At 47.4% G+C, this 17,091-nt stretch overlaps 1 protein-coding gene across 2 annotated transcripts in view; it reads left to right on the top strand.

Moving 5' to 3' along the window:
* The window catches only part of LOC118243162 (UDP-glucuronosyltransferase 1A1-like), a 31,560-nt gene extending 20,941 nt beyond the window's left edge, over positions 1 to 10,619 (top strand). The window contains exons 2-6 of one of the 2 annotated variants that reach the window (XM_035537008.2): positions 3,591 to 3,731; positions 5,696 to 5,827; positions 6,097 to 6,184; positions 6,990 to 7,209; positions 8,288 to 10,619. In XM_035537008.2, coding sequence (XP_035392901.1) covers positions 3,591 to 3,731; positions 5,696 to 5,827; positions 6,097 to 6,184; positions 6,990 to 7,209; positions 8,288 to 8,585 — 879 coding nt within the window. In that variant the 3' untranslated portion in view covers positions 8,586 to 10,619. The remainder of the gene's footprint in view (positions 1 to 3,590; positions 3,732 to 5,695; positions 5,828 to 6,096; positions 6,185 to 6,989; positions 7,210 to 8,287) is intronic. The other variant, XM_035537007.2, reaches the window with a different exon arrangement.
* Positions 10,620 to 17,091: the final 6,472 nt, after the last annotated feature.

The raw sequence follows: 17,091 nt of genomic DNA, 5'->3' as shown, positions 1-17,091 counted from the left end.
TGCTCAGTCCGAATCTCTCAAGCTGCCATTTGTGGCCATTACCCTATGCTGTATCGCTGCTGCTACCCAGGAAACTTGACTCCATTGTCATCGTTCTCTGTGTAAAGTAGTTGTAGGCTACTTTAGAGTGTGACAGGGAACAGGACTTCCAATATAGGTATTTTTGTTTTGCGTTAAAAATCTTAGCATAGTACATGCAGAAGCAGCTCGGAAGCTCTGTCCTCCCCTTCTTCTGGTGACCACAGTACAGAAGTTTGGCGCACATCCTATTGGCTCGTACCACAGCCCAGCCTTACTAGCTTCTTTTGAAAAGTTGCTGTTATTAAGAGCTTTCAACAAAGTTTGGCACAGAACCTCTCACCTAAAAACTCTAATGCCCCCTCTTGGCCAAGGACTGTGTTTTCTGATGCATCAGAACTCTCAAAAAGGAGTTTAGCCTCAAACCACTCACCTACGAATTCTTGTAACTCCTCTTGAGTAAGGACTGTGTATTCTGCTTCATCATTGCTTATATAAAAAAGCTTTTGGTTAATATGTTACTCAAACTTTGGTGACACCACTCCTTGGTGTGCTAGCTCCCGCTTACTGCTGAGGACATGGTGAACTCTGGGCATCTCTCCTAGCAAAGGTGCAGGAGGGAAAGTCAGGGCTTTAGGACTTCCATATCAGTAGTGCAATACTGCTGAACAATATGCTTCTTTTATGGTAAGCTCTCTGGAGAAATTCAGCAGCCATGAAAGTTGGGCAGTCTTGAATCTGGCACAGGACAGTAAGTCACTTCAAACTGCCCTGACTTACGAAAATCCCTCTACAAACAGCTGCTACCTCTGTTAATCAAAGACCATGGTGAACTGTGCTAAATCATTTAAGATAACTTAAGTACATGAAAATGCTTCTTGCCTGACATCCTTTGATAGCACTCGTATCAATGCTTTTATCGCAGTGTAAAATGTAATCTTTGAACTCCAACAACCTGTTTTAGCAATCATTTTGTAGACATAAAGATTAAAGATCAAGGCATAAATGAGGTACAACTATTTTCTGCTTTCATACTGATTGGGATAAGTAGGAAGGAATTCTTTTTCTGCCAGCAGCCCCATGGCCGTCATGTGGAGGTACCGGATACGTGCTGAGCTTGTTCTCTTTCTTTCTTTCTGGAGCTTGGCAGCTTGGTCGTGCCTCAGGATGGAAGTCACTGGCTTTTTCTTATGTGACAAGTACTTTCACATCCAGTTCAGATCACATCATATTTACAGAGCGTGTGAAAAACCTCCTGGTTAGGTTTTCAGAGCATTTATTTTGTTATCTGCTTTATTTAAAATAAGAGAATTTATCTCATAATGCAAATGGATGCTTTGATAAATAGTTCCAGTCCTATTATTTCTCTGTGAAAAAACTCAAAAGCTATGATTGTTTTTGAGTATACATGGCCAATAATCCCAAAATATGGTCTATATTGGAGGCATCAACTGTGAGCAGAATAAACCATTACCAGAGGTTTGTCATTGTTTAAGTTGAGAGTATTGCAGCATTTATTAGTTATAATTTAAGATTTGATTTTTTTAGGTGCTTCCTGTATTCGTTCTACATTTATGCTTGAGATGATATGCAATTGAATACCAGGATGGCATGATTTGGAAGTTTAGGCTCTGATAGATGGCCACCAGAACCTAGCTTTGCTGCACTGCAAGCACCTGAAGGGTTTCTGTCAGGGAAAGCTTAGGTGGAGTTGTATAAGGTATGTAGCAGCATGGGTATGGCTCAGCTTGGCCTAAGCATATTGCCATAAAATTAGACACTTGTGGCATGTATGCTGTGTTTAGATAAATGACAACATAATTCTATGTCAGAAGATTTAATATCCATAACAGAAGAGGAATATTGATTAATTGCAGGAGACTTGATTGGACAAAGAGTGGAAATGCAGAACTAACTCTGTGCGTAAACCCAGGCACTTATGGTGTGCCATAGAGATTGATAATGTGGCTGAATACCCCAAAACCTAGCAGGGCAGGCAATCAAACACAGGAAAGGGAGATCTTTTGACTCTGAATTTCTAAGAAGCAATGTAAGACAGCATATAAGAGGATGATTTGAAAAAGAAGCCTTCAGGTTTGTAACTATCTACCCACTCTCCCTAACTTGTCTAAATCTCCCTAGTGGGCTGCGTAAATAGTGCAGATGTCAGTCATTTATTTTGTATTTCAGACCACAGCAGTGTTGCAACCGCAGAAGTAATTGCCAAGTTTGCATCACATTTACTACCGTAGACCCAGGGCTTTCACTTTGATAACTGCTACAACATACAAACAAATCTGAAGGTAAACCTTATCAGCACCCTGGCTATCAAATCTCTGTCAATCATTACTTCTTGTTTAGGCTGCCTCAATGGCACAAAATATTCCAAAGGTCAGACTCCTGTTACAAGTATTGCATCCACTCATCTGAACAGACTCAAGGCTGGGAGTTCATAATTCAGTTCATAATTCACTGGATATCAGTCCCTGGATAGTGACAGTGACTGCCTGGCTAGTGCTGCCTCCCATTCATGACTCCGTTCAGCTTTTCAGTGCAATGCATCGCTTGTTGCTGGCCGTCTCTCCCTCGAGCATTTGAATGCTCTAATGTTAATTCAAACATTCAACTTTACCCCATGGTACCCGTTTGCCTAAAGCCTTCACTGTGTGCACAGAAAATAAATGCAACCTTTACCCAAAGTTAAAGATTACCCAAATTTCTGCTAGCGTTCAGCCCATTGGGAATTAAACATTTACCTTCATAAAAATTGAAGAGCAAAGTACCCCATGAGCCATTCTTTGTCCCTCACAATAGTTCTGCGTCCACTTAAAACCTTGCTGACATTCTGCAGTGCAAGGAAAATGGCCTCTGTGAATCCGGGATTTAATTTTCTTACCTCCAGGGCTGTGTTTTTCCTTCTCCTGTGGATATTTTGTGAAGGTGGAAAGCTTTTAGTTGTACCCATCGATGGCAGTCACTGGCTCAGCATGCGGCCGGTTGTGGAGCGGCTCAGGCATAGAGGACATGAAATAGTGGTTGTTGCGCCAGAGATAAATCTGTGGATAGATTCATCAGTGCATTATACCATGAAAACATACTCCGTGCCTTACACCAGGGAGTACTTGGAGGCAGAATTTAAAAAGCTAGGCTATAAGAGTTTCACACCTCGACCCTTCTTGGAAAAATTCTCCAAAGTGGCAAATATTACAACGATGTTTTTTGAATCCTGCAAAATGCTTATTTCTGACAAAGAGCTGATTAAATACCTTGAAGAAAGCACATTTGATGTTGTTTTTATGGATCCTTTTTTCCCATGTGGACAGATTCTGGCTGAACATCTCTCCATACCTTCTGTGTACCTGCTGCGGGGACTGCCATGCAGCCTGGACTTCCATGCTACCCTCTGCCCAAATCCTCCTTCTTACATTCCTAGGTTCTTCACACACTACAGTGATCGCATGGGGTTCCTCCAGCGTGTGGCCAACATCATCGTTAGCTTGAGCAGTTCCCTAACCTGTAGTTTTTTTTATTCTCCATATGATCTTTTGATCAAAGAATTCCTTCAGAAAGAGGCAACACTGCTAGAAATTTTAAGCCATGCATCTATTTGGCTCATGAAATATGACTTTGTGTTTGAGTATCCCAGGCCTGTCATGCCTAACATGGTCTTGATCGGAGGCATAAGCTGCACTCAGGAAAAACCGTTATCAAAGGTTAGTTATTTTTTTTTTTCCCCGTTTGCCTATGACTGCACTGCTCCCTCCCACCGTTAGATGGGGCTCCTATCAGGGACAAACAGCAACAGGCTAGCAAGCTGAAGGGGGCTGAGGAAAGCTCTTGGCACCTCTTCATCCCTTGTTCAACGAGGAGTAAATCACTTTGTGGAAGACCCCTAAGATGGCCAGACAAGTATACATGAAAAGCTGGGCTTCTCCTTTCCTTTGCCACCAGTATTTTCCATCTGCCAGTAATTTCGTTTTGTATATCTGTTTACAAGACTGCTGCTACCTAGGGTAATGCAACACACCAGGTAAGATCTCTTCCCTTGAGCAGATGACCAGTTCTGCAGGAATTTCAGAGACGTGAATGAAATCCTTCCTTCTCTCTTGTAGCAGCAAGAGCTCTGCCTATTTTGAGTAAAATACTTTGTCCCAAATCTGGACTGCAAGTGTATTTTGATTGAACTCTACCAAACTTGATAAATATGGGATATTTGCCACTTCCCACTTCCTCCTAATTCATTCAGCTTTCTCTTATTTTTCAGCAAGCGTCCACCATTTCTCAAAGGAGGGTTGCAAAAAGTTTCATAAAGGTAGTGGCGTTTCTGAGCAGAAGTTAGACCTTGGCACAGAAAAACCTTTAAAGAACAGAGTAAAACTGATGTGACTGGTCCCATAGAAAATAAATGGGGCTAAACATGCCCCATAAAATATAGCTGTATCTGCTCTACTGCAACAGGAACTAAGGAAAGCAAGTAACCACTGGCCAAAGAATTGTGTGCCAAAAACTCATCCGTAACCTTGGGAGGATTTTGCAGTGCCCAGATGCCCATGAGTTCACACAGAGCTGGGCCCTAAGTTCCCAACCAGCTATCTGCGATGACTTAATGGAGAATCTGTTTTCGGAGACAGCTGGTATGACAGAACCAAGTCTGAATTACATTCCACCTTGTTTGCCTTTAGGAGAGCATCAGGTCAGCTGCTCAGCATGCTGGTATCGGCAAGCTTTCAAAGGTTCCTTCCATTTGGGATTCAGCCTAAAGGAAAGGGTCAGCCACAAAAATACAGAACAGAGTAAAACCTCAGGGAGTCAGTCTCAGTTATCCCCTCAGGCCCTGGAGATTACATTTCAATTGCTAGGCTCAGTTCATTTTATTCCACTTGTTTAACTCTGATGCTCACAGCAATTCCCTCCGGTTTCATCTTTCCTTCCCTGGCTTTACCAAATATTTTTCTATGGCACAGGAATTTCACTCCAGCCTTTGGCTGTCTTTGTATCAAAATCCTTTTGCTCTTGGATTCCAGTGACAGATCTTCTAGTTCCTCTTTTATTTAAATCAAACAGACAAAACAGATAATAGAATTGGTAGTGGTTCAATATTATCACAGTCAAAATAGACCAAAATTCCAGATACAATAAGTTAAAGCTATGTACTTTCAGAACACTTAAAAATCTTAATCTTCTCTTGCAGCTGCATGGTCTGAAAAGAAGAATATCAACTCTAAATCCAGCTCATCTGGCATTCAATAAATGTGAAAATAAAACACAATTTACAGATTGGTTGGCAGGAATAGTATGATAATGAACCGATCCACTGAATTGGTACACCATCTTTTTAATTTCACAGAAACTGATGTCTTTGAGCAGGCAGACTTTGCTACACAGCCGTTTTATTTTTTATTTTTTTTCATCATGTCCATTCTGAATCTTGGTTTGGGCTCCAGTTCTGCAAACACTCATACCCCTACATACCTTCACTCAACAGCCTGCACCCATTTTTTCCCCAGGCCTCATTTTCTAGATAACCAATTTTCCTAGTCATAGGTCTCGCTACGTTGACTATTCATTTTATTGCCTTTCTAGATGCTTTTGTGGAAACCTGACAAAAGTTACCACATATGACACAGTAAGGATTTTGACTAAGTAAATAAGTAAGGATTTTGCTTTGTGTTGACAGGAATTCGAAGCCATCGTGAATGCTTCTGGAGAGCACGGCATTGTTGTCTTCTCACTGGGCTCCATGGTCTCTGACATTCCTATGAACAAAGCCAGAGAAATCGCAGATGCTTTGGGATCAGTCCCTCAGACGGTACAGTTACCCTTTCCTGCTTCCAGCACAGCAATCCAAAACTGTACTCAAATATAGTGTAAGATTACCTTTGGCTTTCGGGGTGCTCAGTCCTCCCTTAGTCCTGCTCCTTGATGCCAGAAGAAAACACCATCCTGCTGCTCTGCACCGCTGTTGATGAAAGAAATTTTGTGCACCACAGATGCCTTTAGCTGTGCTTTTCAAACCAGCTGAGGAGCTTTAAGAGGCTGTTTGCTAAGAATTGACATTGTGTTTCCTTCCCTTCAAAGGTTTTGTGGCGATACACAGGAGAGGTGCCCTCCAACCTGCCGAAGAATGTAAAGCTTGTCAAATGGCTGCCACAGAATGATCTTCTAGGTAGGTCTGAGATGCTTTGGGTTATGCCAGCTGGTTTCTTTTAATCTGATAATGTAGGTGCAGGCCCTCGTTACCATCATCTGTGCTGACTCTTAGTATCGCAGTGGGTTACAGGACTTCCTTACAGACTTGGCTGTTTGAACCAGAGCTTGTCATTTAGAAACATATCTGATTGCAATTTCAAGATTGCAAAATTATGAAACAACACTGTTTGGAAAGGTTTTCCACCATTTGATTACCTTACTGTTGAAGATGGGGAGCTTTGTCTCTGACTACCCAGTCTCAACACCCAGCCATGATTTTTGGCATGTCGTTGTCTCTTAGACTGAAGAGGGGATTTAAGTTCCTCAAGTGAGCACTTCCAGACAGGTCCTTGCACTTTTAAAGTGGTGATGTTGTATGTGTTATTGCCTGGAGTGCATTTGTTGGTTAGACAACATGGCTCAGCCGTGGGAGACTTGTAACGCCAGCAAATGGAGGAAATGGTAAAAAAGCAAGCAAGGACTCTGGTTTTTTATTTGACTTTGACTTCACTTGGCTGTGGTTTTATCCTAAAATCTGTGCAGGATTATACTGGGCTTTTCAGAGATTACTCAAAGCAAGATGGAGCTCTACAATCCATGGTTCATTTAGTCTCCCATAACGTCCTGCTCTCTGCAGCATTAAGTTTGCCCATAAGTAATGATGCATGTGACTGTCTTGATGTACACCCATCAATGGCATTTTTGTGTAAGTTTTTCCTCAGGGATGTGTTACCATGACTTAATGGATCAAATAGCTAAGCAAGTCTCTCTTTCTTCCACAGCTCACCCTAAGACTCGTGCCTTTATTACCCACGGAGGCTCACATGGTGTTTACGAGGGCATATGCAATGCAGTGCCAATGGTACTAATGCCTTTGTTTGGAGACCAGATGGACAACGCGAAGCGAGTAGAGTCACGGGGAGCAGGACTGACACTGAATATACTTGAAATGACTTCAGAAGACATGTCTAACGCCTTGAAAACAGTTATTAATGATAAAAAGTCAGTAATAGAAGCACAGCCTTTTTCCTTCTACTGTTGTATATCGACAGCACTCTTACTTCCAGCTTGACAAAATGCTAATCTGTTCTTATATCCAAGTTACATTGCTGAGAAGCCAATGCTTGACCTTGTTCTGCCCCTGTACCAGCACCATCCATCTCACTGTCTAGGATTGTAATCGTTAGGTGATGAGAACAGGCTTGTGGACCAGGCTTGCCTCCTCTGCTGTTTCAGTGCTCCCACAAGGATAGCATACTGCTAGCCTTGCCCAGTGATGCCATCTGCACAGCAGCAGGAGGAAGGAAACAAGTGGCAGTGCCTCAGTATAGTCCAGGGGCTGTATTGCATCTGAAGGTAGGATTTACTCAACAGACCCACGGAGCAGTTTTCTTAGTCATTTTTTTTTACTTTCTGGTACTCATGAGGAATTGTATGAGCACAGCCACTACCTGGCTCAGCAATGCTGTAAATTCCAGCACAGAGCAGGGGAAATACACACAGTATGCTGAGGAAATACAGGGAGCCCCTCTAGGCAGCACAGTATTGCTGTCAGCATGTCCAGGGTGTTTTGAGACATCACAGCAAAGGGGGGCCTTAAGACATACCCTCCTCTTCCACTCTCCCATTCTCTCCTGTGATTAGGGCCTCTCTCAGTCCTTGGCATCCTCTTTGCCATCATGTTTTTGGGAAATAGTACGTTAATGCAATTATTTTCTAATCACTGTCCTTATAGCATTAATAATATTAGTACATCTTGCTCTTCAGCTGGATGGCTTTTCCACACTCAGTCTCACATTTCGTACTCATGCCTTCACCTTTCATCCCAGGATTTTGCTGACAGCTCAAGCTAAGCTTTTCTACTTTTTTTTCCTGATACTTTTTCTCCTTTGTTTACCCTTGAAAACAGGACTTTTTGGGGTTCATAACTTTGCTATTTTACCTCTCGTGGTGGTGGTAAATATATGGATAAGTCCCCAGCAGGCCATCAGACAACTGACACTACATCCTATTTTTTGGGGGGGAGACTGAGTCTCAGAAGCACAAGTCATTGAAAACACCCAATGTCTTGTCTTGGCAGGTACAAGCAGAACATCAAGCGTCTCTCAGAACTTCACCTCGACAGGCCCATCCACCCTCTGGACCTGGCCGTGCACTGGGTGGAGTTCGTCATGAGACACAAAGGGGCTCCACACCTGCGACCTGCTGCTCATGACCTGAACTGGATCCAGTATCACTCCCTGGATGTCATTGCCTTCCTCCTGGCCGTGGTGTTCCTCTCCCTCTTTATTTCTCTGAAGTGCTGCATGTTCTGCTGCCGCAGGTGCTGCTTTAAGAAGGGAAGAACAAGCAAGCCAACCAAATCAAAGTCCCACTAGTGGATGAAAACAGTGGTGGGAGACAAGACCTCTGCTCCAGACCAGAAGGATCAGAGAACACCTCAAATTTCACTAAAATAATTACTGGTTTCCAATCAGGAAATAATATCATTCTTTTAAACTAGTGCCACAGGAAGAGTTGTTTCATTGATATAATTTTTATCTTTAATTAAGAATTAGTTTTTTTAAAATAATGTGTATAATAGTACTTCAGTCACTTGGGAAGATACTGTTGTGAAGTCCAAGGCTCCTGGCTTCCACTTCTTGGTGTACAGAGGACTCATGGTGACATTTTTTTAACCTCTATTTGTAAGGGAGACATACAGGGATTTTTCACAAGCCCTTTCCCTTCACAAGGGCTTTGGGAGAACCACTTGCTCTAGTGTAAGACTGTCAGGTTTATCAAGCACTTTGAAATCCTTCTACAGCTGTTGTTATAGAAGAGGCAAATGTTGTAATCTGACATTATGTGTCACATAAGCCAAGCTAGATGCACATCTTAAATGGGCTTTGTGTGTGTTTACAATACCCTGAGCTTGATTAAGGCTTCAGCATGAAAGTGGTTTTAAAGCCACTGGTGTTTCACCAAGTTGACCAGAGTTCTGTATCTGGAGATTACCAGTTGGGTGATGTGATCTGTGGAAGTATTTTTAAAAACCCATCTGATTTTGTAAATGATCCTAAAGACCCAAACCCCAGCCCTATAAATAAATCCCCACTACTAACAATAATGGTCCATGTGTTTTCTGGCTTGAGAGACATGGGGCTGTCACTTGTCAGTCTTGAAGAGAGAGATGGAGAAAGGAAAGTTTTGGTTCAACACTGTGAGGTGTACTCAGTGAAAGCCACCTGAGCACACAAAAGCTGGTTCTCAGCATTATCATTTCATCACTTGGTGAAGCAGCACTTGCTGAGAGGTTTTATTCTGTGGCTGCCACACTCCCCACTACTAGTTATAGAAAAGGCATGTCCAGGCCTCGGGCAGAAAAGACCTTAACAAAATCTGGGGCTCAGAACAGGACGGGGCATCCCAGTGTGCCATGGCAGTCCTTTGCAAAGGAGCCCTGGCAAGTACCTGGTACTGCTGCTCTCTAGTGCAGACTGAAACGGCACATACTTAGTGCAAGCCACTAAGTTGGCTTCAGGAGAGTGGTCCTGCTCCTCATCTCAGACACATGGGCCATACATGCTGTGAGAAGTGTCTCACCCGCCAGGAAGCTGCTGGCAGTGCTCACACATGCGTGCAGAACGGAAGAGAAGGCAAAGGGGGCAGGTGGAGCCTCATTCAGCCTTTCCTTTTGCCTGATTCTCTCGGGCGTTTGTGCCATCTGTAGTCTGCCAAGGAGCAATGCTGACTGTTGCTTTTCATCCCCTGCCTTTCCCTGCCCTCCTCCTGCCCCTGGTAAATACAAGGAAATCTCTTCCTTGGGACACAGGGAGGGAGTCCCCATGGTGCATGAGCTCTGACTTCCTTTCAAAACACAGCTTTCACGGCTCCCCGTGTTTGTGAAGTGACAGCTCTGGCTGTCCCCATGGTCCTGGTTGGAGCCAGGTGGCAGCAGCACTGCTTGGTGCTCCTGGACAAGAGACGCAGTGAGACCTTGCACTGCCCATTGCACCGTGGAATATGAACTGAAAGGGCAAGAAATGGACAGGCAGGGCAGCGAGAGGAAGGAGGGCTGCAGGAAAAAGCAAAGCAGCTCGGTGTGGTTTTACAGCCTTCTACCGGCATGTTGTGCGAGGGATTCATCACTGCATGGCTAATGGGGGTAGAGGGAAATTGAACTGAACCCAGTTGTGGTGGTTTCAGCTAACCCTGGGCATGGGGTTGACTTCCAGCAACTGTTGGAAAACTTACAAGAGCATCTTACATGGCCTCATGGAGAAGTTGTCTGAGTACCCTGCTGCAAACAAGCTCTACATCAGTAGATGCCTCTACTAGTAGACTACCTCTACTAGTAGACTCTACTAGTAGACTACCTCTACCTGGACATGAGAAAAAACAAACAAACAAAAACTAATATCAGATCAGATGAACAGAATAAAATAAATAAATCACATCTGCAGCTGTTTTTTTTTTTTTTGATGTTGTTGTTCAACTCAATACATTTTAGGTAGGTGGAGGTCCAGTCCTGTTTCACATCTTCATTACTGATGTGGCCGATGTGGCAGAGGGCCCCCAGCCGGGAGGAGCGAGCAGAGGGCCGTGCGGCCACCCAGAGGGACAGGGACAGGCCGCAGAGATGGGCTGGCAGGAGCCTGGGGGAGCCCAGCCAGGAGAGGTGCAGAGTCCTGCCCCCGGGGAGGAGCAGCCCCAGGCCCCGGGACACGCTGGGGCACCCAGCTGGGAAGCAGCTCTGCAGGAAGGGCCCTGGGGTCCTGGTGGGCACCGCGCTGAGCACGGGCCAGCAGCGTGCCCTGGTCACCAAGAGGGCTGGCGGCACCGGGGCTGCGTTAGGCACAGTGCGGCCAGCAGGCCGAGGGCGGTGATCCTTCCCCTCTGCTCAGCGCTGCTGTAAGGCACCTGGAGCCATGGGCCCAGGGCTGGGCCCCAGCACGTCCACGTCCACAGACACCTGAGGGGAGGGCACAGAGCACAGAGCCGGGCTCCATCCAGCGGTGCCCAGCGCCAGGCCGAGAGGCCCTGGGCACAGCCAGGAGCCCAGGAGGCTCCCTCTGAGCACCAGGCAGCACTTCTGTGCTGGGCGGGTGCCGCAGCCCTGGCACAGGCTGCCCAGAGCCTGTGGGGTCTCCTCCTTGGGGAGCTTCAGGAGGCGCCGGGACGTGGGGCTGGGCACCAGGGTGCCCCTGCTGGAGCGGGGCTGGGGCGGGTGGGCCTGGGGGGTCGCTTCCCCACCTCAGCCAGTCTGGGATCCTGTGAGGAAAGGAGCTAGGGAAAAAGCAGGGAGGATGCAAAAAGCCTATCCCATAGATTTTGTTTCAGTTTGAAGAGATCTCTAACAAAATCAAAATAAAACAGCAGCAGAAACCAACCTTCCTCTTCTTTTCCTTTCACTGTCCTTAGATTTGCCTAGTTTGTCCTGCTGTTTGTTTTCCCTTTGCCAATGGAAATAAGGAGGAGAGGAAATGGGCAAAATCTCAAATGAAAACCAAAGTAAACTAAAAAACCCATTCAATTTTAGGGAATTGCCCTTATTCTTAACTGACAATTTGCTAAAACTTGGCCTCTCACAAGCCCAAGATGAAGGAGCACGTTTTGGGACGGAAATCAACCAGCTCACAGCCAGCTCTGAAAACAGACAAGAGGAGACATAACTGCACGTAAGAGCATAAATTTCTGCGCAGGGCTCCGGGTGCCAGTGACGGAGAGGGGCTGGACGGCACGGTGGTACACAGGGCCGGGGCACATCCCATCATTTCAGCTGTGCCTAGCAGAGGACACTACGGCATTGCTGGCACGCTGCATCCTGCAGGGAGAAAGCAAGGAAAAAGCCGATTTCCCCTTCCAAGGCAGTGCAGGTAGCTCAGTGGAAGGTGACAGCAACTTGTTTATCCCCCTGGCAGACAGCGATGCTAACGAACCTTTCATCTCAAGGCCCCAGCTAATGTAGCAGGCAGGAAAAAAAAAATGGTATGCTCCAGGAATTCAAACCGTGGTGCAGAGAGATGATTTTTTAGGGTAAATTAGGAGCCAGGCTGTGTGGGCTGAGCAGCTTCAGGGCAGAAGAGCGAGCCAGAGGCACCACAGCACCACCGCAGGATGGCCTCGCAACCCTTCTCAAGGGAAGAGCAGCGCTAGGGCTGAGGATCCCTCTTCTCACCCTTAGGTCAGGTGCAGTACAGAGACATGCTGCCCCTTCAGGAGCACCAAGACCCCTCATCCTTTACTGGGAAAAAGAGAAATCCTTGGCCACGATGCTTTTTTTTTTTTAAGCAGCAGAGCTGAGATCAGGTCTATTCCCCCAGGGGAAACTGAGGCAGGGCCAGCAATCGCTCCTCTCGCTGCCCTGCAGCTCCAGGAGATGTAGTCTAAGCTCCCAGGAACTTCTCCAGAATTTTGCTTTTACATATCAGCCATAGACTTAGCATGCTTCAGGTGTGCTTTCAGTAGCCCTCAACACACCACCACCCTTGGGAAAAGGACGGGCACAAAAAACCTCCTGCAGCCACGAGCCCCACAAAGCTCTTGTCACCTCTGCACGCCTACGGTGGCACCCCTGGGAGCTGTGAAAGGAGATGAGAGCTGTTGCTTTCCGCTCTAGCCTGGGGACTTTTTCAGTGTTGATTTCATTTGCCTGGTTTTTAACACTCAGGCTTGAGGTGTCACCTGCTGGTGAGAGTGGCACTGCTGGTGACCCAAGACTCCTGTCCCCAAAATGAGGGACAAATGAGGCTGCTTTGGGGTTGCTGGCATGGGTTTGCCTTCGTGTGAAAGCCTGGGGAGCTGTGTGGGGCTCTTGGAGCCTGGGGGATGGTGGGGAGCTGACATGAGCTGGATCAGCCGTGCAGCCCTCCAATTAATTATCACCCACAGAGGTGTTTTTAGGAGTTATTTATAGGCGGGAGTGATGAAATCCAGGGAAAGCAACTGGCAAAGCAAACCAGCCACGGGGTGCAGGACAGCCTCTCCTTCCCAGGACAGGAATGTGCCCGGCTGAACCCAGGTAGAAAGCAAAAAGCCATGGCGTTGGCATTTCAGATCCATGGGCAAGGGAAAGCCCAAGCCAGGCTCGGTCCATAGCTCAGTCTATAACTCTGCTGCTGCCTGCTGCTGGGACTGAATCAGGCTTACGAGGGAAAGAGGAGGTGATATCTCTGTGCACAGGTTTCTCCCCGCTGCCTGAGCCAGCTCAGGTTGCTGACATTTCCCAGGGAGGCGATGCTGCCTCCGAGCTCATCTTTCACAGATCGAATTCCTGTGACGCCTATGGTGGGTGTTAGAGATCAAGCATGGCTCGCGCTAACCAGATGGGAAAAGCTGCTGTCGCGTGAGTCTGCTTTGATAGGTAGCAGCAGGTGCTTCCAGCACCAGTTCCCTTTCTGTTAAGGACAGGAGAAAGGTTTCATATGCCAGAGCTGATTGCTTAGGATGATAAAAGCAAGTCACCACTACAGGCTGTTTAGGCACCATCAGATCCTAAATCCCCCCAGCCAAATATTGCCTGGCTTGCCTACTGTGTGACCTCTCTTCAAAAGCCAGCCTGAACAAATGGAGCCGGCGGATTTCTTCCCGAAATGCTCCCAACTCAGATTGTCTGGGGGGCACAGTCCCCCTGCCCTGGGGCGGATCAAAGTAAGCTACATGATACCAAGCAGCCCCATCGCTCTCCTGGGGAGGGACCAAACCACGTCCCAGCGACTCGCTTTGAGACTTTGCAAAGCAGCTGCTGGAAGCTTTAATTAACATTCAGCAGGGGGTAGTCAAAGAAACCCAAGGTTAATTATCCCCCAGAGGCTGCTGAAGATATGGTGGGGGGCTGCCCTTTGGGTTTTGGTGACAAATGGTTGGTCTGAGGTGATTTCAGCGTACCACGAGGGATGCTGAGGAGGGCAGGATGCATTAAGTAATGGGTGGGGGGAAGGAAGGGGAAACCAAAACTGGCCGTGCTCCTGATGCTGAGCAAGCCTGTTAAAGAACAACAAAAATAACACCTTTGTCACTGCAGCCAGAGGCTCCTTCCTTTTCACAAAGGGCTTCAGGGTACCCCCACCCTAAATCAGGCCATCAGTCACCAGTTGCAGAACTGACCACCCTAAATGTGGAGCTTGCCCCTCTTTCAGGCAGTGTCCCTCGCGGGCAGCCCTTGGGAAAACAAGCAGTTCTGCCCTGCACCTTTCCCCCCGTTACGACAGAGGAGGAGGTGAGCAGGTCTCGCCACGGACGCGCAATGGGAGTTGCGTGTCCCAACAGCGACCGCCTTGGTTCATTTGCAGTCACCCAAGCCCAAAACCAAACCTGGAGCAGGGCTCCCCAGCCAGATGCGCTGGGATGCTGGCAAAGCTGAGCACGGAGGGCAGAAGGGATTTCAAGGGACGAAATGAGACCTCCAGAGTCACAGTCATTGCAAACTGCACCAGGTGTCCGGACACTGGGAGCTGGGGAGGACAAAGCAAGAATCACAGCTGCAGCAGCTTTTCTGTACAGACACTGATAACCCAGAGGTGACTTCCCTCCCTCCCCCTTCTGACATATCTTCTTCATTCATTTAGTGATGAGCTGAGCTGATGCAAGATGATCATTCAATTTTGATGGCTTAAATAGAGGAGAAAATGGTGCGAATGCATTTCCAAGGGGGCCTGTGCTGAAGTAGGTCACTCCCTTGATTGGATCTAGGAAAAAAAAGACAATTTCTGTGAAGCTGAAATGTTAGAGGGAGTCAGTCATCAGAGAAGCAGCTAATGGGGAACTGCTCGAATTAGATGGCTAGTGCCCTTTCTGCCCAGACTACACGGGAACAATAGGTGTAGGGATGAAATGTGTAACCAGACAGCTTTATCACGACATAGAAAAAAAACAGGCTGCACAAAAGTGGCTGATCACAGTCAGAAGTCAACCAGAAGAGGATGAAACGGGTGTGGAACAGCCGGCCTCCCCCAGCCCCACGGCCACCCCTGGGTGGTGCCAGGTGCTGGGGCAGGCAGGATGGGACCAAGAACCCCAGCAGAAAGCTGCTCTCTGCAGCACACGAGTATGTGAAACTAGAAACTGCAGAATGGGCAATGGGAATACCCAGGGGTGATCCTCTCCATGTGGAAAATAGATACAGGGGACCAGTGGTGGGGGCACAGAATCAGAAATAACTCAGACAAACCTCACAGCAGACCTTCAGTGGGATGTCATCTCACATATGCTCCCCTTTTGCTTTCTCAGCAGGCGTACCTGCGGAGGATGGGTTTTCACACCGCGCTGCATTGCAAAGTTCCCAACATCAGTCACTGCCCTGTCCCAGATTACTGGCACTGCCTGATTGCAAGGAGGAAAGGGAATAAGTAAGGACAGCTGAGTTAAGAGACCTTATCAGCACAGGCTTGCTAGTGACTGAACATTGTTAGCAAATTGAGGAAGAAGAAAGAAAGGCAATGGGACAGCAGCTATCTGCAGCTTTAAAGGAAGCGAGCCAACGCATCGTTATTGGAGCAGCAGATCCATACGTGGAATCTAATCCCGGATCATTACTCCCTTGTTTTTTGTCTCGGTTTACATGCATCTCAAAGCACAGAGCAAGCAACCACCAGTTCTGGGTGAGCAGCTGAAAGAAACATCAGAGGGCTGTGGAGAAGCAGCAGCAAGGAGAAGTGGCTCTGCTGCAATGGCTGTGAGCTGCCAGGTCAAGCATGACCCGAACACGAGGAGGGCCACCTGGGCATCCAAGGTAGGAGTCGTGGTGGTCCCCAGATGAACCCAGTGCACAGATACATCATTAAAGTACTCTGGGGGCAGCAGGTGGAGGAGGGCGGCTGGGGAAGGCAGCTCTGGTTTGCTCGGTGCACTCGCTGCCCAGCCCTGTCCGTGACTGGAGCTGGTGAGGGATCTCCCAGTCCGTGCCTCGACCCTCGAGCCCCTCAGTCAGAGCCGTTTTCAGCAGAAAATACGTGGGTGAACTGAGGCTGTCAAAGCCTCTCCTGCCTCCAAGGAAGGGCTGAGGCTTTCAAGAGAAGGCAGAGCAACACCCAGGCAGACACGGATGGAGCACAAGGTGCCAAGCAAGGTCCCACCACATCCTCCTCACCACCTGTGAGGAGTGGTGGGCCTGGCCCAGCAGCCCAGCCAGCCTCCCTGTTCCAGGCCATGAGATGTGTTTGCCAGGGCTTAAATCAAACCATCAGGTCTCTCCTTCATCCTTGGCAAGCCGAAGCTGCAGCCAGGGGATGACAGAATATTTCATATGCATAGCCTGAAATCTGAATTCAGTTCACATCGGAGCACTGCAACTGCTGGCCTGTGGTGCAAGTCCAAGGCCAGGTGGTTTGGGACAGCCAGGACGGATAACGGCCTCCTCGTAGCAGAGGTCTGGCAATGTGAACATTAATCGTTCGGACAGTCTCTTCCCTGATCTAATTCTGCTCTCTCACACTGGGCAAGGCAAAGCCCATTTTATGCACCCACCAACCTTGCACAACTGCCTTAACGGGCCTTGGCTGAACACAAGAATCTTTTCTCCATTCAGAAAACATCTTTGGACTAAAAGAGATCTTGCAACCAAATCTTTCCCCATTTTAAAGTTTCATAAACAGTAATTAGGAGGCCAGAATGGACACGCTACTGGAAGGGAAATTACTCCCTAGGCTTTGCTCTGACAGCCACCAGTCACAGCAGGATTGTTTCCAGCAACTTTCCTCCCAAGAGGGCAGGATGGAAACACAAGCTGAAGGAGGATCTGCTTGAGATCAAATCAGACTCAAGACCCAGAGGACGGCTGGCTCTAGCTGCAGACACATGCTGTGAGAAACTGTTGTTTGTACAGTGAAAAACCTCTAAATTAATCTCACCCACCAAAGCTGCTTTGAGATGAAGAAACAGCAGTAGATGAAATGCACTCAATAG

This window comes from Cygnus atratus, chromosome 6 (genome assembly GCF_013377495.2).
Source record: "Cygnus atratus isolate AKBS03 ecotype Queensland, Australia chromosome 6, CAtr_DNAZoo_HiC_assembly, whole genome shotgun sequence".
Lineage (NCBI taxonomy): Eukaryota > Metazoa > Chordata > Aves > Anseriformes > Anatidae > Cygnus > Cygnus atratus.
Note: the sequence above shows the minus strand (reverse complement) of the source record. Positions and strands in the feature narration are given on the sequence as shown.